The following is a 22917-nucleotide window of genomic DNA, read 5'->3' as shown; positions in this document are numbered from 1 at the left end:
ATATTTATTACCAAATAGTGTTTTGATAAAGGGGCTTCATTAAAATCTGAAGAATTTAAAGTTTGAATGGATTCTCTAGTCTAACTGTGCTTAATAAAGAGTATTATAAAGCTGACGACTCATAGCACATCTCTGATGTAATTTCATAGTTTGCCATTGTTATGCAACCAACATGGCAAAACACAGTCATGTGAGGCAATGTAATTGCTTTTTGTCAATGATAATGGCAACCCAAATTTAAATAACTATTTTGGACGTTGAATTGTGGCTTCTTACCCAAATAATTAGCCACGTTTCCCCAGCCAAAGCGCTGCCATGCCAGCTTGGGTGTATGAACTTGAAAACTCTGACAAAATTATGTATTCGAATAGTTTTCTTAAACATTGTGGCTATAAGGACATGCTGTTTGTACAGCTAGCTTAACATAGTTAGTTGCATGTTGTATTATAAGTTACTGTTTTCAGAAATTTATCGTCCTAAAAAAGATTTCCATGACGCAGCGAGGTGTTATATATCACATTTTTTTCTGGGAGTTGGAGTTTTTCTAAGTGTGTGTGTGTGTGTGTGTGTGTGTGTGTGTGTACACCCACACGCATGTGTGTGTATACATTTTCAATCAGTCTGGCTACTTTTGTATTTTCAGGAGCCAAAAGCAATCTTAGTAGTTTAGAAAAAGTGTATATTAGCAAAGACACCAAGGAAAAGGTAACTTTCCATACTTAAAATATTTCAAGTCAAACTTTTTCTCTTGGCTTTCTAATTAACACTTTTATTACTATCTTAAACTTTAATACCATATTAATGATAGTAATGAAAAAGCTATAGATGATGTTGGCTAAGTTTTCATAAAGCTTATTTTATTGCTAAATTGCCATCAATGCGAGAATAAATTCATTTTATTTCTTGAAATTAGATAATGTCAATAATAGCCACCATTTAAAGAAGCAAGATCTCATGCTATATCCATGCATAGACATTTTTCTTTTTTGGATTCTATAATCTGTCCAGTAAAAACATTAAGATAAATTTAGAATTCTTGCATTAAAAAACAATCTTCTTGATTTCAATTTTTTTTCCTTATGTTTCATTTCATTTTTATTTCTATTGATTACCATCCATGTTTCATAAATGGTTCTCTGTGTTAATATTTTGTATTTTCAGCCCTCATACAATATTTAATTTATAATACAATTATGCTTTTATATTAAAACAGTGAATGACTATTAAATATACATGTATACATTTATTGCTCAAGACTATTTATTTTTAAAAGATTTGAGAGAGAGAAGTTATGAGCAGGGGGAGGGGCAGAGGGAGAAGGAGAGTGAATCCATAAGCAGACTCCCTGCTGAGTGCAGAGCCTGACTTGGGGCTCAGTCCCAGGACCCTGAGATTATGACCTGAGCCAAAACCAAGAGTAGGCCACTTAACTGACAGAGCCACCCAGGTGCTGCACTCAAGACACTATTTTTAATTTTTATTTTAAATTCAATTAACATATAGTATATTATTCGTTTCAGAGGTGGAGTTTAATTCTTCATCAGTTGCATGTAACACCCAGTGCTCGTTATATCACATGCCCTCCTTAATGCCCATCACCCATTTGCCGCATCCCCCCACCCACCTCCCCTTCAACAACCCTCAGTTTGTTTCCTATAGTTAAGAGTCTGTTATGGCTTGTCTCCCTCTCTGATTTCGTCTTATTTCATTTTTCCTTCCCTTCCCCTATGTTCATCTGTTTTGTTAAATTCCACATATGAGTGAAATCACATAATAATTGTCTTGCTCTGACTGACCTATTTCGCTTGGCATAATACCCTCTAGTTCCCTCTGAGTCATTGTAAATGTTAAGATACCATCTTTTTTGGCTAATATTCCTTTGTATAGATATGCCACATTTTCTTTAGCCACAGATGGATAGACATTTGGGCTCTTTCCATAGTTTGGCTATTGTGAACATTGGTGCTGTATACATTGGGGTACAGGTGCCCCTTTGGGTCACTACATTTGTATCCTTTCGGTAAGTACCAAGTAGTGCAGTTGCTGGGTCATAGGGTCAAGAAACTTTAAAAATGGAATTTACTTAACTGGGAAATGAATTTAAGTGATGCAGATGTTAAGAATCTCATTTTTTAAAAAAATTAATATTTATTTGAGAGAGAGAGCACAAGTGGTGGGATGTGAGGGCAGAGGGAGAGGGAAAAGCAGGCTCCTGGTTGAACAGAAAGCAGATGCTTAACTCATTGAGCCACCCAGGCACCCTACCTCATTTTAAAAATTTTAATAAATTTAGATCTTATCTTACTATATTTCAATTGGTTGCATATGGCAGATAATGTTATCTAATACTCTTCTGCTTTTTTGTAATTACTCTTATTTAAGTTTTCATAAAATTTATATATTCCCAGAAGGAATTCCTATTTAATTACATTCTATATCTACATTGACACCCAACATTAATTTTCCATTTAGTGCCTAGAACAAATATTAATATGCATACATACAGAAGAGTGTTCACATTTTTAGAGCTTGTTTTTAATCTCTGTTAAACATTGACTGACTGCAGTTGGGAACAAAGTACTGCACATGTTCCATTTTTCCTTTTGGCTGTCAAAATTATTAAATGGTAAGTGGATATCTTCTTTTACCTTTTGATTTTGTAAATTAAGATATATTGTTCATAAAGTTTGAGGTGACTTAATAGTACATTATGAACTTATTTTTACCTTATTACAAGTAAAGTCTTCTTAAATTGCCAAAGATTGCTTTTGAGTCAACTTTGGGACATGGATATTCTGAAGAAGGGTTTCAAATATCAGCTTTGTTGATTCAGCCCTTCATCCCAGAAAGGCACTGGAGAGAAAAATGTCTTTAGATTGCTCCAAAGGACGAAGGTTTCTTTGGCTATCTATTCAATCAATGATAATGCTTAACGTGTTTCTGACTATGTTAGGTTAAAAGAAACTACAAATAGGATGTGGGGGGTTTAATGTTACCACAAAATGCACCATGTCCATATTTCAGGTGAGATGAAAAAACTGGATTCTTTTGGAAAGGTGAACATCTAATGCTTCCTTAAAGAGTTCAATTTAATTTCAAAAGAAACTCCTATAACTTCCTGATTCAGACTTCTCATCTGTGTAGTGAGAGCATTTGATTTGGCTGGTGCTGCAGTGCTCCATGGGAAGAATACTGGCTATGAAACAGGATATGTCGATATTATAAAGACTTTATTTACACATAAAATTACTCCTCAGGAAATGAAGTGAGTGGAACATATAAAAATCTGTCAGGAAATTTCTACTGTGGATGGTGGTGTTTTCTTAGAGGGGAGAAAAAAGCAGTATTTGTAAAGTGAATAGTAAGGAATCCTCTGTCACCATCAGGAGGGTTGATTGTATATATAGATGCCACCCATATATATATTTTATGTATAAATATAAAAAATAAACACACACACACACGCCCCATTAAGATTTCAGAGAAATCTCCATCAAGATAGGCCTTCCAATTTAATTTTATGTAAGATTCAAAATGTGAGTAAAGCAGCCCATTTATGTCCTGCATGAAAGAATGGTTCATTATTTCTCAACCTTAAGCTCAATAGTTTGTGGTATATTTAATCTTATCCTAAAGAAAACTAGAAAAGGAGCCAGGGAACTTAGTTGAGTAACCTTAGAAAGTCACTTAATCTCTCTTTCAGCTCTGCCTACCTCACAGGGTAGCTTCACAGATGAAATGTAGATAAAAAAGTGCTTTGGAATAATACAGCAACATGTAAATGCAAGATAGTATTACTTTTGTTGTTCTATGAAAGTGAACCATTAGAAATTTGATGCTAAATGTGGGCGTACAGTCAGCCATATAACACGGCTTTTTGAAAGCCTTGTTCTGGATAATACAGCTTTTGTTTTTCACTACTGTCGTCCACTACTCCACGTTCAACAGGATACACTGAGCTCAGTAACCTAGAGCTTTTAATGCTATAAAAATAAATTCAGACTACAGACTTGTTTAAAGACTGTGTTGCTAACTTCTGGAGACTTTTTTTTAAACTCAGTTCCTTGGAACATATAAGTCATTCATTAACTCTCATATTCACTGTAAAAAAAAAAAATTGCTGTGCCCCCACACATGCAGACCCCTGTGCCACTAAAGTATAAGCTTGTTACGGGCAGGGGTTTTTGTTTGGTTGGTTCATTTCCATATATGCAATAACTATAATGTTGCCGATATGTGTTGGATAAATGAAGGGTCAACCTTACTTTTATAAATTTTAGATGTAAGCTCATTTATTCTCCATTCATTCATTTAACAAACAGCATTCAAGTGTTTATATGTGTCCATTCTGATGACTCTGAAAAGCTTTTTTTTTTTTTTTTAAGAATTTATTTATATATTTAACAGAGAGAGAGACAGCCAGCGAGAGAGGGAACACAGGCAGGGGGAGTGGGAGAGGAAGAAGCAGGCTCCCAGCGGAAGAGCCTGATGTGGGGCTCGATCCCAGGACTCTGGGATCACGCCCTGAGCCGAAGGCAGACGCTTAACGACTGAGCCACCCAGGCGCCCCTGTTTTTGTTTTTGTTTTAAGTAGGCTCTACACTCAGTGTAGAGCCCAATGTGGGACTTGAACTTATGACTTTGAGATCAAGAGTCGGATGCTTAACTGACTGAGCCATCCAGGCAGCCCTGGTGACTCTGAAGGTTTATAATAAAAAATGGGAAATAGGCAAAGTGGTAATTACAGACATATTTTAAGACAGTCTCTATAGGATCATAGAAATAAAATTACTGAATTCTATTTGGGGAGGTAAGAAGAGTCTTGGGGACAAACTGAACCTTAGATAATGAATAAGAGTTTTTGTTGAGAACAATAACTGAGTATTAGTTGAGGTAATAAGAATGTTGAGCAGCAATCTTTATGGATCGCTTGCATTTCTATATGACTTACTGGCAAGGCACTGATTAACTTTCTTTGGAAATATTTTTTCAAGGTGTCTGTCTAGTAAACAACCTTGGGAAATAGAGCAAAGGGCAGACATGCTAACTGCCCATTATGATATACTGAGGTTCCCCAAGCACAGCTCCTGTCATGCTCGGGGAACCAGTGCAAGGAAACATTGATGCTCTGATGCTCTGATTACTGCTATTGTGAATAATAAAGCCTTAGAGTTGCAGATCTTCTGCCAGCACCCATAAACTGCGGCAGGGTTGCTTATGAGCTAGCATGTAGGGTAAAATCTTAGTCCTTCACAGGTTGTGATAGTTTGTTAATGAGGATGAGGTACAGAGGCAGACATGACTTCCTGAATGAGGACTTTTCCAATGGATTGAAGGAATTTGAGGGAAGTCAATGGAAATTAGTAACAAACATATTGACCAGGTTTTATAGTCAATTGAGCAAAATATGGTTTTCTGTTTCATTGCATGTTAATGGTGAGAAATTAGGAAGATGGTGACTGTCTAGAAGCAGGTTCGAGGGCTGAGTGGTACCTTGGTTATGTTAACTTTCTTAGGGATAGCAGAACTTCCTTGGCCATCTGGTGGTCAGCCTCAGGTCCATCCATTGTAACAACTAGCACTAAGATGAACACTATGTGGGCTGAAGGTTCTCTTCCCTCTTTCCATCAACAGTTACTAGGAGTATAGAAGGAATAAATTGGGCCGACGTTATGAAAAGAAACCAGGTGAATCATAAGAACTTTGGTTCATTTGGGAGTTGAGGGGGTGGGGTAAATGATGCTTGTGATAGAGGAATAGCAGTAACTGGACCTTCTTACGGCTTAGCGTATCCTGCACAAGGTCTCCAAGTCTGTGAGTCCTGGCTGCTATACAGAAACTTTGGCCCTCTTGGGGAGACTTGGCTAGGATAGACAAACTCTTATGAGGAGCCATAGATGAGTCAGTCATTGACTAGGATGGGGAACCCTACTCACCCAGATTGTGTTTATAGTGCTGAAAGGCAACATATTGGAGAATGAGAAAGGAGCCAAAGAATTATAGATAAATTGTATAGTCGGCCTTGCCACTTTGCAGAACTCCCCTAGCTAATATATTGTGACTGTATGAGGATGTAAGAGATGTTATCTTGATGATGGCTCATGTGTAAGTCAAGCCCACATCAGACAGAGGGAACAAACCCCATTATCCTGCTGGAAACCAACACAGTTATGGATGATGAGTCCAGGGGTTCCACACATTAAAATCAATGGTGTTAGTAATGATGAATTTGACGTGCAGTGTAGGGCTTTGTGTGGTTTCCGAACATTGCGAGTTCATTTGATTGAGCTGGTGAGGGGCATCTGTGCTACCCAAAATTGAAAGTAATGTGCCTTACTGATTTGGAACTCATCTCTCCCTCCCAGATCATTCCCAACCTTCCTCCTTTGTCTGCTTTAAGGAAAAAGATGATTATTAGTGCGTAGAGATCATCTATCTGAGTATGCTGGGGAACTTTGGGGAAAGGGAGCATTCAAACACGTATGGCTGTCATATAAAGGCATCAAAGTCACCATCCTGGTCAGTCCCATGAGGGTGGGGAGTCCTGTTTCAACTGATGGGCTTTGGGCAGTGTTCACAGTGGGAAAAGAGAACCAAAGTAACCCTTTGGTTGAGACTGTTGAGACCAATACAGTGTACTGTTGTTGATTCCACATCTGAACATTTGGTAAAAATGGATGTGTGATGTGATGCTAATTCTCAGTCCCATAAGTGCCAGAGGGGATCATCTCGATTAGGAAGATCTGCGTGTCTCTAGGACTGTTGATTTTGCAAATTGGGACTTCTGACAAAGTCAGGCAGCATCCACCTGGAGGTGCTGGTTAGGGTTTTTGATCCCTCACTGCTCTGACAGCTACCAATTCTCTTTCAAAAATCAGGTATTATCTTGCTGTTGAGCTCTTGTTGAAACTAGACACCTGAGTGATGGAGGCCTTCTGACTCCCTGGCCTGTTTACATTTTCGGAGATCAGCTTGGATCCCATGACTAACAAGATAGGACAATCTCAACAGGCTTTACTAATCAAATCGAAATAGCATATTCGAGAAAGTGGTCCATCTGTCTCCAGCGCAGTCTCAGCTTTACACAAAAAGAACAGTTGCCCTTGGCTACTCACCCCACCGCCCAAAGCAGATACTAGTACAGTGGTGCCCTTCTATTCACAGTGCTTTTCTTGATGCCTTGGCCTGGTTGGATGATGTTATGGCTAAGCTGAAAGCTGATGATGTCCTCAGGGCTGCCACAGTTGTAAAACCTCTGCTGTAGCTGCACAGAACTGAAAATGCACGTGATCACTCCACCCACTCTGGAGAACTTGAGGCTATGGCCATTTTTTTGCTGACTTTGGGTTTGTGGTCAGTGCCCTATCTTACCTGTCTGCCATTTGGACATTGACAGACTGACAAGTCAAGGACGTATGCTTGGGTACTGTGAATTGTGCTGAATTGAATCACCTGAGGCCTGTATTTTGCCCAGGCCCCCTGGAATCAAGCTGCTGATCGAGCCTCTGTCACTGGAGTGCCATCATTGCTATCTGGATCCGCCCCAGCAGTGAGCATGGCAACATGTCCACCATCAAAAGATGGGTGCAAAGTAAACAACTCTTAGTTTCTGGTGCAGAGGCCTCTACTGCATAGGATTTATTCAGCTGAGTGGGTCCAAGATGCTTCAGAGGAGGGCTGAAGTCAACACTGCTGGTTGGCTTTATCCTACTACTTGTAGTTCTGTTGAGAGTAGTCTTAATTAAATGTCTCAGAGCTTAATTGAACAGATTTGGCCCTAGCCTTTGTTCATAATTGGAGGAGCCAACACAGTAGCCTACTAATTGCAAAAATTTGAAATAAATCAAGGTGGTGTAAAAATGAAGAGTGGATAGTATTGGGAAATAATTCTCCAGGCATGTCTTGAATTTCCATTTGTCTACAAACAGTGTTACAAGTGCCTTGGTTCCAAGCTATCTTTTCAAGAACTTTTATATTGGGAACAGCTTTAAATGATAGAGTGTCACCTTCTGGAGCAAAGGCTAGGTGTGCTTAAAATCTTAGAAGATAGAAATACCGTCTTCCTCCAAAGCAAAAGGTAGGTATGCTCCTAGTCAAGTGTAATAAATGTGATGTTTGCCTCTATAGCCATGAAAAGATACGCTTACCACCCATTACCAAAGGTTCGGGTTCACTGTCCTTGGGATTCCTTTCCTGTAATGCAACCCATTGCTTGTTCAAGTATCACCTTGTCTTCTTTGCTTCTCCCTGTGGGAGTTGGGCCTTGGGGACCCAGCACAAATCCTGATCCTCTAGCTACTGCTCTTGCTGTAATAAGCTTTGTTTCTCTCACCGAGGAGTCTCGTGCCCTCCACCAGCATCCTTGGCAGGTTCACTAGTTAGCTTACAGGTAGGCTAAAATTTCAGACCCTTCCCCATTCTTCACAATTAGTAATTATAAAGATACACTTCTAATCTAAATGGTGTAAGAGTTGACATTTATTTTTGTCTGTATAAGTCATAAAATTGCTTCTTACACAGAATTCTTATTCAAGCAGTGATTCAGAGATGTAGGCTCCTTCATTTTTTGTTTGTTTTTGTTTTTGTCAGCTTCAAGTTTGCCATACTCATCTGCATCAAGCCGACTGAAGGGGGAAAGCACATGGGGGATGTGCATGGGATATTTTCATGGGCCAAGCCTGAAAGTAGTACATATCATTTACCTTTACATTCCGTTCGGAATTTGTTCAGAAATAACTCTTTAACGGGAGAAACGCAGGCCAGTCCTTTGTCCATGGGGAAGAGAAATGGGTTTGGTGGAAAGTCTTTCCCACAGACAGAAGGTATTTCCAACCAATAGAAACTTCATGTGTACAGACATGAAAGCATGGAAGACATGATTTTGGCATGGCTAAAATCAGGATGCGTGAAGGAGAGTGTGGTAGAAGGTGAGAGATTTGTCATGAATCATTTCACCTTCGACGTCTCTGAAGGTGACTGCTGGATGCTGAAAGATGTTAATGCTGGAAAAACAAGATTAGCAAGACTGCTTAGGGAAGCTATAGCAAGAGAATGAGGGGAAAAAATGACAATTTTAATGAAGCCAGTGACAGGAGAGATTCACTAATACAATCGACAGGTAATTATTGAGCACAGTCCAAGTGTTAGGAGTTGTGCTCAGTGCTGGGTGTATGCCAAATTCAAACCAGTAAGAAATGGACCGCTTACATATAAATGGTATGAGAGAAGGTAAAGCATAGCCATGTGGTGGAGAAATATCTGAGGAGAGACATGAGGTGTGGAAAGTAATGAGATCGGTTTTCAATCGCTGACTTCTATGTACTTGTATAGCGTTTAGGTGAATTTTTTCAGTAGGCGCTGTTGATGGATAGCTGCAGCTCCTTAGAGAAATCAATACAGACATAGTGATGCCTAGAAAAGGACTGGAGATCATCAAGAGAGGGCTCTCAACATCATGCATATTCAAGTACGTGTTAACTGATTGGTTTTATTTGCTATTAATAAGGGGAACTCGCTAACTCTTTGAGCTTACTGAACATATTTTAACTTTCTTCTGATTTCTCAGATACACTGGTAGAGGGAATACATACTCATGCCTAGAAAGACAAAGGAATTGCATTATATTCACAAAGAAATCTTAAATAATATCAACTGAGCACATATACTGCTTTTGTTATGGGTGAGAGTCTGCATTGTGTGATGAAGGTCTTGGTCCTTGCATTCCCCATGGGAAGATTTACGAGGGGATCCGTGCTGGAATAAAGACCACCAGAAGGAAAGCACAAAGCAGTTGATTAAAGCGGAGGCACACTTTCAAGGTGGGAGAGTGGGCATGTTCCACGAGATGGAAGCAGCCCCTAAGTTGTTCATGGATTGGATATTACCGGGTCTCTCTGGGAGGAGCTGTGAAGTGCATTGGGGTGCTCTCTAATGGAGGCTACTTCCAGTCATTTGGGGAACTCCTACAGGTTGGGAGGGGGAATTTTGGATCCTACAAGATTCGTACTATGAACCATTGTGCCAGCCTTTCTCCATCCTGCAGGGCTGTACCCCCAATGCAAATGCAATATAATGAGTGTAGAAGTTACTCTGGCGCGGAGGTGGAAGAGGAGAGGGCATGGTCCACACCTCTTTGGTCTGTCAGCCTCAAGGTCTCTGAAACCACAAGGTCAGGATGTGGTGCTTCCGGGTTTTTAATGTGTAGCCTCCAGTTCATGTCTCTATCATTCCCCTTCAAGGACTTGGGACTCTGCCTTGTTGAGTTCCCTCCAGAGCTCATATCTACCTTCTGCCTAACACATTGACTGAAATGGCTGTATTGGGGAGGGGTTCAGACTTTTGTTTTTTTTTAAGAGTGTTACTTCTGCTAGCTACAACAATGTTGCAAAAGAGGGTTTAAGTTCTTTAATTGCATTCAGCATATTGTTAAACCTTAAAAAACACTATGTTCTTGTGGTTGTTAAAACAGTGCTGATTAGTAAACACGTGCTCTTCAGCCGTGTGCACTCCAGGCTAGTTGCTGGTGCAAGCCCAGTTTCAGGAAACAGTCCGCGATAATGAAAAAACATAGCTTAAGACTGGCCAGTTTTGTTTTTCGTTTCTGTAGTCCTAGGGCTAGAGGTGACAGTGAAGAAGAGTGAACTTCTCTCATTTGCTCCACCTTCATCTGCCATCTGTCATTCAGTGTCTGGTTGAAATTATGGCCACTGTAAATGAGACACAGTGTCTTGATTGCCAACCCAAACTGAGTTTAAAGCTGAGGAACCCCATAACCCCATGCTTCCCCTCTCAACCGTACACCTTTCCAGCTACATGAATTCCAGCCTGCTCAGAAGGTGTAGAAATCAGAGTTCTTTTCCTTTATGGTTAATTTTTGCTTGTTGCATTGCCCAGTTTCATGGAAATGTAGAGCATTTGTAGCAGGGATCATCTGGGTTCTTTTCTTGAGTGAGTTAACGCAGAACGCCAACAATACAACGTATTGGCTATGGACCCTGAGAGCGGCAGGGAGCATTTTTCTGTGTCATAGAAACAGACTGGGTCCTGCATCCAAAGAGGCCACTTCACCAGTGTATGTTGATGATTGCTACAAGGAGAGAGTGAGACGATATACAATGATTAGCCCGTATTCATGATTTCTGTTGAAAGGCAAGATGAAAACCACTCTGAAGTACAGGTCCTGCTGATTTTGATTGATTGTATCAGGGATTCCTTGAAGAAATTGGTGAGAGTTGCCCACACTTAACATGGCTCAGAGATACCAGGAGATCATTCTAATTTTAACTGCAATATGATATTTAGAAAGGCTGTTCCTATTTTTTTTGTGCTTTAAATTAATGTCTTTCTAAGTATATGTCCATAGTACTTGGTTTAAGGCTAGAGGTTCCAGAGTCCAGACCCTCTGCCATTCCAGATTTGGGCAAAACGTAGAACAGCGTATTACACTGGGCTTACAGCTAGGTGTTCCCAGTGGAATACTGAGGGCTTAGGTCCCAATGGAGGGGCTCTGTCCTTTAGGAAGCTGTGTTTAGGTGCTGGTTGTGCTGTGTGACACAGAACATGAACAGCATACCGTTTTCTCCTGCCTTAGCATTCTGGGCACAGGTCAGAAAACCAAAGCCACATTCCTCAAGTTTAGGGTATGGAGTGTGGCATCTTGATGTGCTCAGTAAAAGTCTGTTAATACAAAGGTACAATTATATTTTTATTTTTTAAGATTTATTTACTGATTTTAGAGAGAGTGCAAGAGCGAGAAAGACCACAAGTGAGCACAAGGGGGAGGGGCAGAGGGAGAGAGATTCCAAAGCAGATTCTGTGCCAAGCATGGAGCCGGACACGGGGCTTGATCACAGAACACAGATCATGACCTGAGCTGAAACCAAGAGTCGGACACTTAACTGAGCCACCCAGGTGCCCCAAAAGATAGAATTTTTAAATTCTAAAAATGGTAAATTTATCATCACTTATGCAGTTACTCAACAGGTTTGCTCTTCAGATCCTGAGTGTATTACTTTCCCACAGTTACACTTTAAAAATTAATCTTTTCAATTTTAATTATAATTAGACTGAATATCACTGAGCTAGAAGAAAAAAATGACTTCATGTTGCCAACAAAATATAAACTTGATATTTGGATTGGAACATTATTTCGATTTCTTACCATTTTAGCTTTCTGGGGTGAGAACTTTATTTAACAAAGAGTAATGGTTTGCCTTTTCAAATAAGCAAGTTTGATGTTCTAACAGTTAACTTACTTTTCTTGCCTTGTATTTTCCATTTCAGGAAACACCCCAGTTACCTGGACTCCCTGAGTGTGTTAAAATAGTGGAAGTTGGACCTAGGGATGGATTGCAGAATGAAAAGGTAGTTTGACATTAGTTTTACACAGTTGATTTCAAATGTTAAATCAAAATATTAAGATTCTAAAAACTTACCTGGATTTCATAGATTACATGATTATGTTTGTTCTCCATTGCTATTGAATTTATGCATCGTAAATACAATTTGCTTTTGTTAGGAGGTAATTTTCTATTTATGCTTCAGTAGACCCTATACAAATTACTTATAAAATAATTTTTAATACTTTCATAGGTTATAGTTCCTACAGATATAAAAATTGAATTTATCAACCAACTTTCCCAAACTGGCTTGTCTGTAATAGAAGTGACCAGCTTTGTGTCCTCCAGATGGGTACCACAGGTATGTCCATCCGTACTTCCTTAAGTGAATCTTTAATTCAACTTTTCTAAGATTTAGCAAATACTGTGATATAAATTGTGATATTAATCTGATATAATTACTAATTTACTATGTTTTTACAAAATATTAGCCCATGCACTGAGACATGATTAAAATCCCCTGTCATGAAACATCTTCTCTCCGTTAAGTTCTAAAACATTATTTGGAGCTCTATCCTAAGCCTACTGATTATACCTTCCAATACAATGAGTAGATAAGGCACTCAAATAGCAATTTAGGAGACTGCCATCCATTTAGTATTTTACTGACCTCATGAATAATCTGAATATCTTCAGGTGCTTTAGCTTTTTTGTCTGTTAGAATGCAGTATTAATGAGGGGCCTGGTGATGCCTTCCCCATATAATCTCATATTAATCATAAATGTAGATATGTACTCTTTCCTTTTTGTTTTGTTTTGTTTTGTGTTGGAGAGGGAACAGAAGAGGGGCTGAAGGAGAATCTTAAGCTGGTTCCATGCTCAGCATGGGGACCAACGCAGGGCTTAATCACATGACCCTGAGATCATGCCCTGAGCCAAAATCATGAGTCAGTTGCTTCGTTACCTGAGCCACCCTACTCTTGGCTTTTTTTTTTTTTTTTAAGCACTTACATTTGCTAGAGAAATCTGCCTGTCATAGACAAGGCAAAGGGGGTTGTCTAGAATCTTGTCTCTTTTTTTTTTTTTTTAAGATTTATTTATTTATTTTAAAGAAGAAGAAAGAGCATGAGTGGGAGGGGCAGAGGCAGAAGGAGAGAGATTCCCAAGCAGCCTCCACGCTGAGTGTGGAGCCAGAAGCAGGGCTTTATCTCAAGACCCTGAGATCACGACCTGAGGCAAAACCAAGAGTCAGACGCTTAACTGACTGCACGACCCAGGCACCCCTAGAATTTTCTCTTAAAAGAGGATAGAGCCTTACCCAGAGTTGACAGGCATGTGGCACAAATCATCACTTCTGAGACGTGGCTCTGGTCTTTGCAACATGATTAGTGATGAGTAACCATTAATTTCCTCTTCCTTCACTGTCTAATACATGTTCTCATTCCTTGGATCCTTCCATCTCTCCCTAGCATTTAACTGATTACTTTCTCATCCCATTCCCTCGGTTCTATTATTCTCAGTAATCCTCTTTCATTTACTTTCCCAATTGCTCTTTTTCTATCATCATTTCACTACAAGTTTAAGGTTCCCCTAACATTCTGCCTTCAGTAATTTTCTCTGACTGCACTCTCTTCCTTGCCTATCCTTCCAGCATCAGCAGTCACTTTAAAGGGATGACGGATCTGTACTTCTGGTCCTGCCTTCTCTGATAAACTTCAGCTAGATGTGCCACCAGTACCTCAAACTCAGTTGGGTCAAAATCGAACTCCTTTCTGACCATCCTGCTTAATGTAAATAGCTCATCAGTTCTCTTTGGAGTCCTGGACTTCAGTAGTCAAAGGTCTCTCTTCCATGTCTAGTCAGTTACACAAAAATTATTTTTCCTCAGTGTAGCCTGTATTTGTCTCCTCTTTTCAGTCCTGTTGGTAACATTCGTAATCACACCCTTACTAGCCAATTATTGTGGTAGTCACTTAAATGATGTTCATAAGCACTATTTCTCCTTTGCTTTTATATTTTGCCTACTGCTTCTAAAATCTCCGAGAAATGACTGCCTTCTAAGTTATAGCACTTTATCTGTACGTGGTTTTGTATACCTCAATTTCTACATTGCTCTGCGGTTACAATAGGATGATGTAAAAAACCTTAAAGCAGTAAAGCCTTTTAGTTGCAAGCCCTGGGAAGAAACAGAAGCCACAGTAGAATTAACAGTAATATATCACTTTTCACAGAGGCAGTTTTCAAATATCACGGTTACTGTTATTTTTCCCGAAACAAAAATGTAGCTTTCCTTCATCTCAGTTGTCACTGTTTATAATCCTATATTTTTCATTAAACATTTTTTAAATTACCTGCTTCCTAGACTCTAAGAGTATGGAGGTACTGTGTCTGTCTTGTTTATCACTGTACCCCCTTCCTTAGTGCCTAGTAAGTTGGTGCTTAATAAGTATTGTGAAATGACTAATGAAGCAATCAGCCTGAAACAATAATAATGCATACTTTCAATTTTTTGGTATGAACTACTGACTCTTACTTTTGTTCATGTATTTGGTTCTGTGTAATGAAGACCACAAATCTTTTCTTTAGGAAGGCACAGATAGCTTTATGAGACTAGATATATTTCCTTGACGTTGCCATTTTGCAAAATGGCCGGCCGTTGTTATTTTCTGAGCTGTCCTTAATTTTAAGGGAATGTGAAACCCTTTTTATCATACTTAAGTCTTCATGAAATTTCCTCTGTTGGATTCAGTTAGTGCTCATTTCACAAATCTGATTATTGTTGGAGAGAAACTGGAAAGGCAAGTATAACTTGCGGGTAATGTCAAGAAAAAGGGGAGGTCTTGGTCATATTAATTGACCAATCAAACTTGTATTTCAGATGATATATTTTACTAGGTCCTCTTCAAGATGTTATTTTCCAATGGTTCTATAAAGCTGCCTACAAAATATTCTTCTTTGCTAAAATGATGCCCATTGTCACATTCTATTATTACACAACACTGGAAATTCTCTGATAGGTGATTCTTGAAACTAATCTAGGATATATCCAGTGACATTTAGAGAGGTGAGGCTAGAACCCTTCCTGGAGGGCCATATTTCTTATTTAGCTGGTGAAAAGATCAGATGGTCAAAGCAAAAAGGGAGGCAGTCCCTCTGTATGCAGTCATAGGGAAATGCTTTCTGGTCTCACATTAAGTGGATAGATATGTGATGAAACCATAAAATAAGATGATTTATTCTGGGCTTAGGCAGGAGGTGAATTTAGGACTTAGCCTATTGATATTTAATGAACACTTCCTAGGCTCAAAGTATTATTGAATAAATGATGGAGTTCCCCTTGCAGCTCTTGGGGACAGCTGAGGTGAGGTGGAAGTACTTCTGTGTTTCCGTCTACGTTCTGCCTGAGCTTGAGTCAGTGACTTAACCTCTGAACCTGGGAAATCCCAGCAGTGCTGCCTAGAACCATGGGAGTATTTAGGGCACTAAGGCCTGTGAGTGGATCCTACATGTGAATGCCCAGAATCCAGAGCACCTGGCTGCTGACCAGGGCTCGGTAGTGTTGTCTGAGTGAATGCCTGACTAGCACATGGACGGGCGACTGACCCTGGACTCTATGCAAGTTAACTTCCTTCTTTTTTTTTTTTTTTTAAAGGTTTTATTTATTTGACAGGACAGAGACAGCCAGCGAGAGAGGGAACACAAGCAGGGGGAGTGGGAGAGGAAGAAGCAGGCTCATAGCGGAGGAGCCTGATCTGGGGCTCGATCCCATAACGCCGGGATCACGCCCTGAGCCGAAGGCAGACGCTTAACCGCTGTGCCACCCAGGTGCCCCTAACTTCCTTCTTGTTGATAAAAAGCCTTTTTCTTAAAAATTAAAGTGTGTTTGGTTTAAATATTGGATCAGGTAGGCCCAATCTGAATAATTGAAGGTTCTCATCCTTCAAATACTAAAGATATGTGACATACTTCACTTTTAATTTTCAGGTGGTTACATGCATTCCAAACCAAAGAAAAAAAAGGTGTTTGAAATAAATCACAAAGCAAGGCGCACCTGGGTGGCTCAGTCAGTTAAACGTCTGCCTTCGGCTCAGGTCATGATCCCACCGTTCTGGGATCAAGCCCCTCATTGGACTCCCTGCTTGGGGAGAACCTGCTTTTCCCCCTGCTCCCCCTGCTTATGCTTGCACTCACTCTCTCTGTCAAATAATTTAATAAAATCTTAGAAAAAAAAATAAACTGTAAATCTATTTTTTAAAAAGGGGGGGGCGAGTGGGGAGTGTGCCTAAATCAAAGGTATTCTCAGATTGAGTCTTCCAAAGTTATACCAAGTCGTTTACTATGTAACATATCAAGGGCTTTTCAAAGGGCAATATTGAGAATATCCCATTTTTGCAGTCTGATTTTCCATAGTTGTGTTTGTGTTTTAGATTTCACTGAGCTTGCCTGAGCAGGGCAGTTTTTACTGTTGTGATTGGAGGTTATCTCATCATGTAATTCTGCTGATTTCGTTGTCTTTATGCTGACAAAAAGAGGCATTAAATTAGCAGAATAATGTTAATAATGTTAATTTTTCTTTTGAAATTTTATATCCTAATCACCCATTTTGAAGAAAATGTCATGACATCAGACTCCTCTAGCTTAAAGTAATGTCTGAGATGTGACAGAACAATTTTAAACCAACAGCTTACGTGTAATTGTCTGAAGCAATTTCTACTTCTTCTAAAGACAACGAGTATGGCTCTAAAACAGTCTTCCATTAATTCTCTGAATTTCCTTCTATTTCTTTCCCTTAAACATAGGTCATGGGAATAGTCCTCTAGTTTATGTTTAGATTGCTGCTTGTTCGCTTATTCTTTTTTTAGCATTTTAAGGCATTTTTACAGTTGCCTCCCACTGTTTTGTTTGGCAGCAGCTTTCTAAAGCAGCCAGAAGAAAAGTTCCACGGTAGCAGGGTGCCATATAAAACAGGATCCCACACCCGTGATCTAAATGGCCAGAGATGGTAAAATACCTGCCATTAAAACAACAACAACAACAACATGTTCTTTACATCTTATCTGGAAAAAAAGGTTTCCTAAGAGTGACATGTAAGAACATTTGAAATGAGTCCAGATAGCCCATCATTTTCTATGGAATGAACAATAACAGCAGAAAGAAAACATGTTTATAAAACTAGATAGGCTTACTGCAGTTTTGGAATGTGGCTCTTAGTAAGCTATTTAAATAATTATAAATACAGTAATTTTCAGAACAACTAGCGTTTTACATTCATAGTATTTAGCGATTTGGTTTTAAATACTTTCATTCACATGAGTGATTGAAGTGAATGTCATTTACTGAAAAATAAGACTACAGGGGTGCCTGGGTGGCTCAATGGGTTAAGTGTCTGCCTTCGGCTTGGGTCATTATCCCAGGGTCCTGGGATCGAGCCCCAAGTCGGGCTGCCTACTCAGAGCAGAGTCTACTCTCCCTCTGCCCCTCACCCTGCTCATGCTCTCTTTCTTGCTGATTCTCTCTCTCAAATAAATCTTAAAAAAAAAAAAAGAAAAAGAAGACTACATTAAATGTGTACAGCACTATATGTTTATATAGGTCATATGCAAAATCTCAGCAAATGCTCCCTCTTAAATTACTTTTAACTACTGAAAAGGGTGGTTCCCACGTCGTGATGTAGAAATAGATTTTCTTCGTAAAAGTAGAAAGAAATACACTTAAAAGACTAACAATTACTTACAAATCAGTCGAACGATTAAAAATATGGCCCAAGTACAATGTGAGCAACAAGGAACGGGTAAACTTTCCCCTGCTGTCCTTTTAGTGTGTGCTGGAATTCTTTATTAGTAATGAAAACAGTTACTGGACTGAAGTTTCAGATTCGTATTTACATTGATGAGATGCGGGAGGCGGTAGCTTCTGCTTCTGAGTGTCCCCCTGCTTCTCTTCCTGGCTCTGCTCTTGTTGAAAGGATGGATTTGTGGAGAAGCAGCAAGGAACAGGGTAATTTAGCATAGATGTTGAGTGTGTGTGTGTGTGTTTGTAGGGGGGGAGCGAGAGAGAGAGATTGAGAGAACATGTATGCACACACACAGAGCCCCCAAATTATTTTGCTTATGAGACACAGTTAACTGACAGGGTAATCATCATCTGGGAAGTGTTCCAGTGCAAGTCTCATTCATTATACCGCAGATGGCCATCTCCCCAAAGAGGATGCAGGAGAAATTTACCAAGATCGCAGTTCCCATTTCTTGACTACAGGAGTCCTTTTACCCAGCTAGTTGAGGGAGGAGGAGCTGAAGGAGGAACAGAATTTAACCCCGATTCTCTTCAATGGAGATTGCCTTAGTGTGCTCAATTCTCTATTTAGGACACTCTTTTCTGCTACACGCTAAGATTGACTTGCACTTAATTGCGGTCCTGCTCCATAGCTTTAGGCCTTGCACATACCATTTCTGTAGCAGAGATGTGTCTGTGTAGTTACCATAGTCCGCATTAGGTACCAGCCAGTTTAGATCAGTAGACTAGTAATTGGTGATGTTTCCATTTCCTTTTCTTATCTCTTGAATTGGCAGTTCAGGTGCACACACCCATGCTGCTTCCTTATAGAAAAGGCTTATATTAAAGATTGTTTTGTTTTGTTTTTGAGAGAGAGAGAGAGTGCACATGCACGCACACATGAGGGTGAGGGCGTTGGGCAGAGGGGGAGAGAATCCTAAGCAGGCTCCAACCTTAGCCCAGAGCCTCTTGCGGGGCTCGATCCCATGACCCTGAGACTCCAACCCCAGCTGAAATCAGGAGTCCCAAACCTAGCCTGGGCCACCCAGGTGCCCCAAGAGAAGTGTAAGAGTCTATTTTTTTTTTTTTTTTTTAGCAATAGTTTCTAACCAGTAGGCTTTTTTCCCCTCCAATTTATTTGAGCATGTTGAATTTTTTACATGTCAAATAATAATTGCTCAGTATTTGTTCAATATTTGATCTCAGAAGAAACAGACACATAATTCTTTAGTAAATGAGCTCTGAAAGTTATTCAAATTAGGTGGGGATAAAATTGTGCTATGAGAGCCATATCCACATAGATTAAGTACATTAGCTAGTCAAGAAGATAAAAACAAGCATCTAATATTTTCTTCCTCATTTTTTCCCAGACTTTAATGGCATGAAGCACAGCCTCTTCAGATTGTTGTAGTATTTCCAGTGTTGTTCCATTGATTGTGTAACATGTGGCAAATATTCTACACGTGTGTGCACACGTGTATTTGCATATATGCAATTGCCTCATGCCCCTGAAAGCTAGTAAAATGAATGCTGGTCTTTTTGATTATCTGCATAGCAAATAATCGCCAAATTCAGTCTCCTGAGACAGTAACAACCATGGTTGTTTATGGTTTGCTTATGGTTTCTATCAAGTATTTTGACAGGCTCAGTTGGGTACCTCTGGCTAGAGGTTTTCCACAGATGGTGGTCAGGGCTGCAACAGCAGGGACTGGGAGGCTGGGGCAGATAGGAGATGGCTGGACACCTCTTTCTCCATGTTTTTTTAGAAACGCTCTATGTGGTCTCTCTGTATAGGCTAGTTTGGATTTCCTTACATCATGGCAGCCTAAGACATCTAAAATGGTGGCTTAGAATTGTAAAGGTGAGTGCTCCAAGACAGGCAAAAAAGGTGGTGCCTTTTATAACCAAGTCTTAACATTTTATAGCATTACTTTTCCATAATCTGTTAGCCGAGGCAACCACAAAGCCATCCAGGCTCCAAAGGAGGGGGTAGATATTACCTTTTGATTGGAGAGTGGCCTTCGAGAGTAAATGGGACGGGAAAGATCACTGGAGCTGTTTATATAATCCGTGACACTTATGTTTTTAAAAAGGATATAGTAATCTGGTTCTACATTTTTTCTTGCTAATAATTAAAGAATAAATACAATTGATAGAAAAGTAGGTTCTGCATTCTGAAACCCCTAAATTCCAAAAAAAATAAATATTTTAGCACTGTCAGGGCTGCTAATATTGACCTCACTCCTACCCACTGCCTTTATAAAATTGTTGTACTTCCAATGGGTGTCGGGTTGGTGTTTGAGGGAGACATTGTTGCCTAGACAACATAAGAAGGGGAGAATGCTGCCTTCACAGCCCCCTCCATATCTTTTCCCTCCTCACCTCTGGCCAAGGCAGAAATGAGGTAGAAGCGGGTGAAACAGAGTCCTAGGCCTTTGTCTTCATAACCACTTCTACCCTGGAGTCAAGCCAGCTTTTCCCTGTGTCCCAATTTCTAAACATGCACCCAAGTGAGAGAGAGGCTGTGGGAGGGGAGAATCATGTCCTGCTGGAAGGTGGGGATAGAAGGAAAAAGAAAAAGCCAGAAAGCAAAAGATAAAAGTTAGAGCTTGCAGTTTGCCTCCATACCCTCAAATCCCCACCGTCCATCTGAAGATGGGAGCACACACAGCTACAGGAATCACTACCTGCACTGTAGAGTAGTATTTCTGTATACCCAGAAGCTGTGCCTTCCATGTCTAGACCTGCTCAGTAGAGCCCTAACTTCTGGACTCACACCTTTTCAGATGATCTCTTGCAACCTGTTTGGCCTGCACGACCTGTACACATGGTTCAGTTCAGTGTGCTGAATTATTAAGGCGATGCCTGCTTCCTTTTGAAAGAGTAAAGTGTAGGAAGTCATATTTTTTTTAAAGAGCAAATGTCAATGTACTCTAGAAATGAAAAGTAGCAATTAGATTTTTGTTGCTCTTTGTAAGCAAACATCCTGCATTATTTTAAGTTACTGTATTAAAATGTTTCTCTAGATTTGCAGTCAAAGTTTTCTGCTTTTAAGAGTAATCAAATGTATTCTGAATGCTATACTAGGCTCTCTCTACAGTATGGTGATGAATTTGATTTTTAATCCTATACAAGTTTTGTTCATATAATAGTGGGTATTACTTACTATAGCTTTACAAATAATGATAATGTAAATTCTTGCATTTCTCTGATCAAGGGTGGGGTGGCTTTGCTTAATCATTTTCTGTTGTTTTAAAGTATTTTTTAAAACGCTGTACAATTACTTCATCACTACTGTTCTCACGTGAGGCAAGCAAATTGCCTAAAGCATATTCACAAATTTTTGAAACACCTTTTATCTCAGAAAAGAACATGGACTATATGTTTGCTGATTGAACATAATAAAAAATAATAGAAAAAAAAGAAAAAAAAGAAAAGAACATGGAAATATGAGAATGGGTGTTTTAGTTATAATAGTGGACTTTACTATTTTTTTCTTTTGAACTGGTTTAAGGTTATACTTCGCAATAAAATTGGAAAAAATATGAGTTGCTAACATTATACATATTACTTAGCATTCAGCACCAACTTACTCTGTAGCTAGGATGAGTTTCACTACTGTATCCAAAGCAAAAGCACAACTTACATTTAAGAGCAATAATGTCAACAATTCTACTGGTTGTATTTTCTTTCTTTTTTTTTTTTTTTCATGCTGAAGGTATAATTCAATATTTTGGGATTTTTTTCTTTTTGAAGCCAAAAACTATAATTATACTCAAAGATTTATGCTCAGTGTGTACTGTTTTTATGATTACTTAATTTGATTAATTGCATTTTGACCAAGAAATTGGGGGATGGGGATTTGTTCTTAGATTTATAAAAGGAACCATAACCAAATGTTAAAACTGTTTATCTCACCTTTTATTCACTTATATTTAATTTACTGTGTTTATCATATTTCTCTAAGTTTTCCCATGAAATAAGCAGTTGTTCAAAGCCAATTTCTGTATCTGATTAAACTAATCTTAAAATCTGGTCTTTTAGAACTGTCAGTATGCATTGACGGTTGAAAGGTCTGCATATGATATAATTGCATAAAAGCTGAATAGAGAGGTACATTTTGGCACAGGAAAGACTTGAGTCTAACTTTTTAATGCTCTCTTCAGTACTACGCTTAGTTTGTTGATAAACATTGTCAATCTTATTTTAGTGTAAACTCATTCCATTCGTATGCCTCCTGACTAACCCACTTAAATGCAGTCCACTGTAAGAAGCAGAGTATGACAAGGAACTAAAGTTTTTTTTTTTTTATTTAATTTTATTATGTGAGTCACCATACAGTACATCATTAGTTTTTGTTGTAGTGTTCCATGATTCATTGTTTGCATATCAAAAATTGATGATCCTTATACACTGAGCACTGAAAATGGAAATATTATACCAATAATTTTTAAGTAGATGGATTTAAAAGACCTATTTTGTTAATATGTTTATAAAGAATTGTGATTTCTAGTTAATTTTTAAAAAGTGAAGTTGTTTTTTGGTTTTTTTTTTTTTTTTTGGTCTAATTTTTAGGTGCACATGCGTGAACACACTCTGGTCTAAAATGCCTGGTTAAATTTTTGGACCATTTTCTAAGACTAATAGGTAGTAAACAGAGTATTAGATAAAGTTAACATTACGTTCCAAAAATCACATGAAACAATAGATAAGTTTTATATTTGAAAACCTTTTTTTGTTATACTTTAAACATTTTTACCCAAATTCACTTATCTTGAATATTTAATTTATAAAATTAAAGTCTGAT

The 22917-nt window shown here is 38.9% G+C and overlaps 1 protein-coding gene across 5 annotated transcripts in view; it reads left to right on the top strand.

The window, feature by feature from the left end:
- HMGCLL1 (3-hydroxymethyl-3-methylglutaryl-CoA lyase like 1) overlaps positions 1 to 22917 on the top strand; it is a 187575-nt gene that overhangs the window by 36288 nt on the left and 128370 nt on the right. For 3 of the 5 annotated variants that reach the window (XM_057303972.1, XM_026507194.4, XM_057303973.1), the window contains exons 2-3: positions 12283 to 12363; positions 12592 to 12699. The exons of 1 other annotated variant lie outside the window; for it this stretch is intronic. In XM_057303972.1, coding sequence (XP_057159955.1) covers positions 12283 to 12363; positions 12592 to 12699 — 189 coding nt within the window. The remainder of the gene's footprint in view (positions 1 to 12282; positions 12364 to 12591; positions 12700 to 22917) is intronic. One more of the 5 variants, XM_026507196.4, reaches the window with a different exon arrangement.

Source organism: Ursus arctos, unplaced genomic scaffold, assembly GCF_023065955.2.
Source record: "Ursus arctos isolate Adak ecotype North America unplaced genomic scaffold, UrsArc2.0 scaffold_29, whole genome shotgun sequence".
In the NCBI taxonomy this organism is placed as follows: Eukaryota; Metazoa; Chordata; class Mammalia; order Carnivora; family Ursidae; genus Ursus; species Ursus arctos.
The sequence above is the reverse complement of the archived record's forward strand: the minus strand, read 5'-3'. Positions and strand labels throughout refer to the sequence as shown.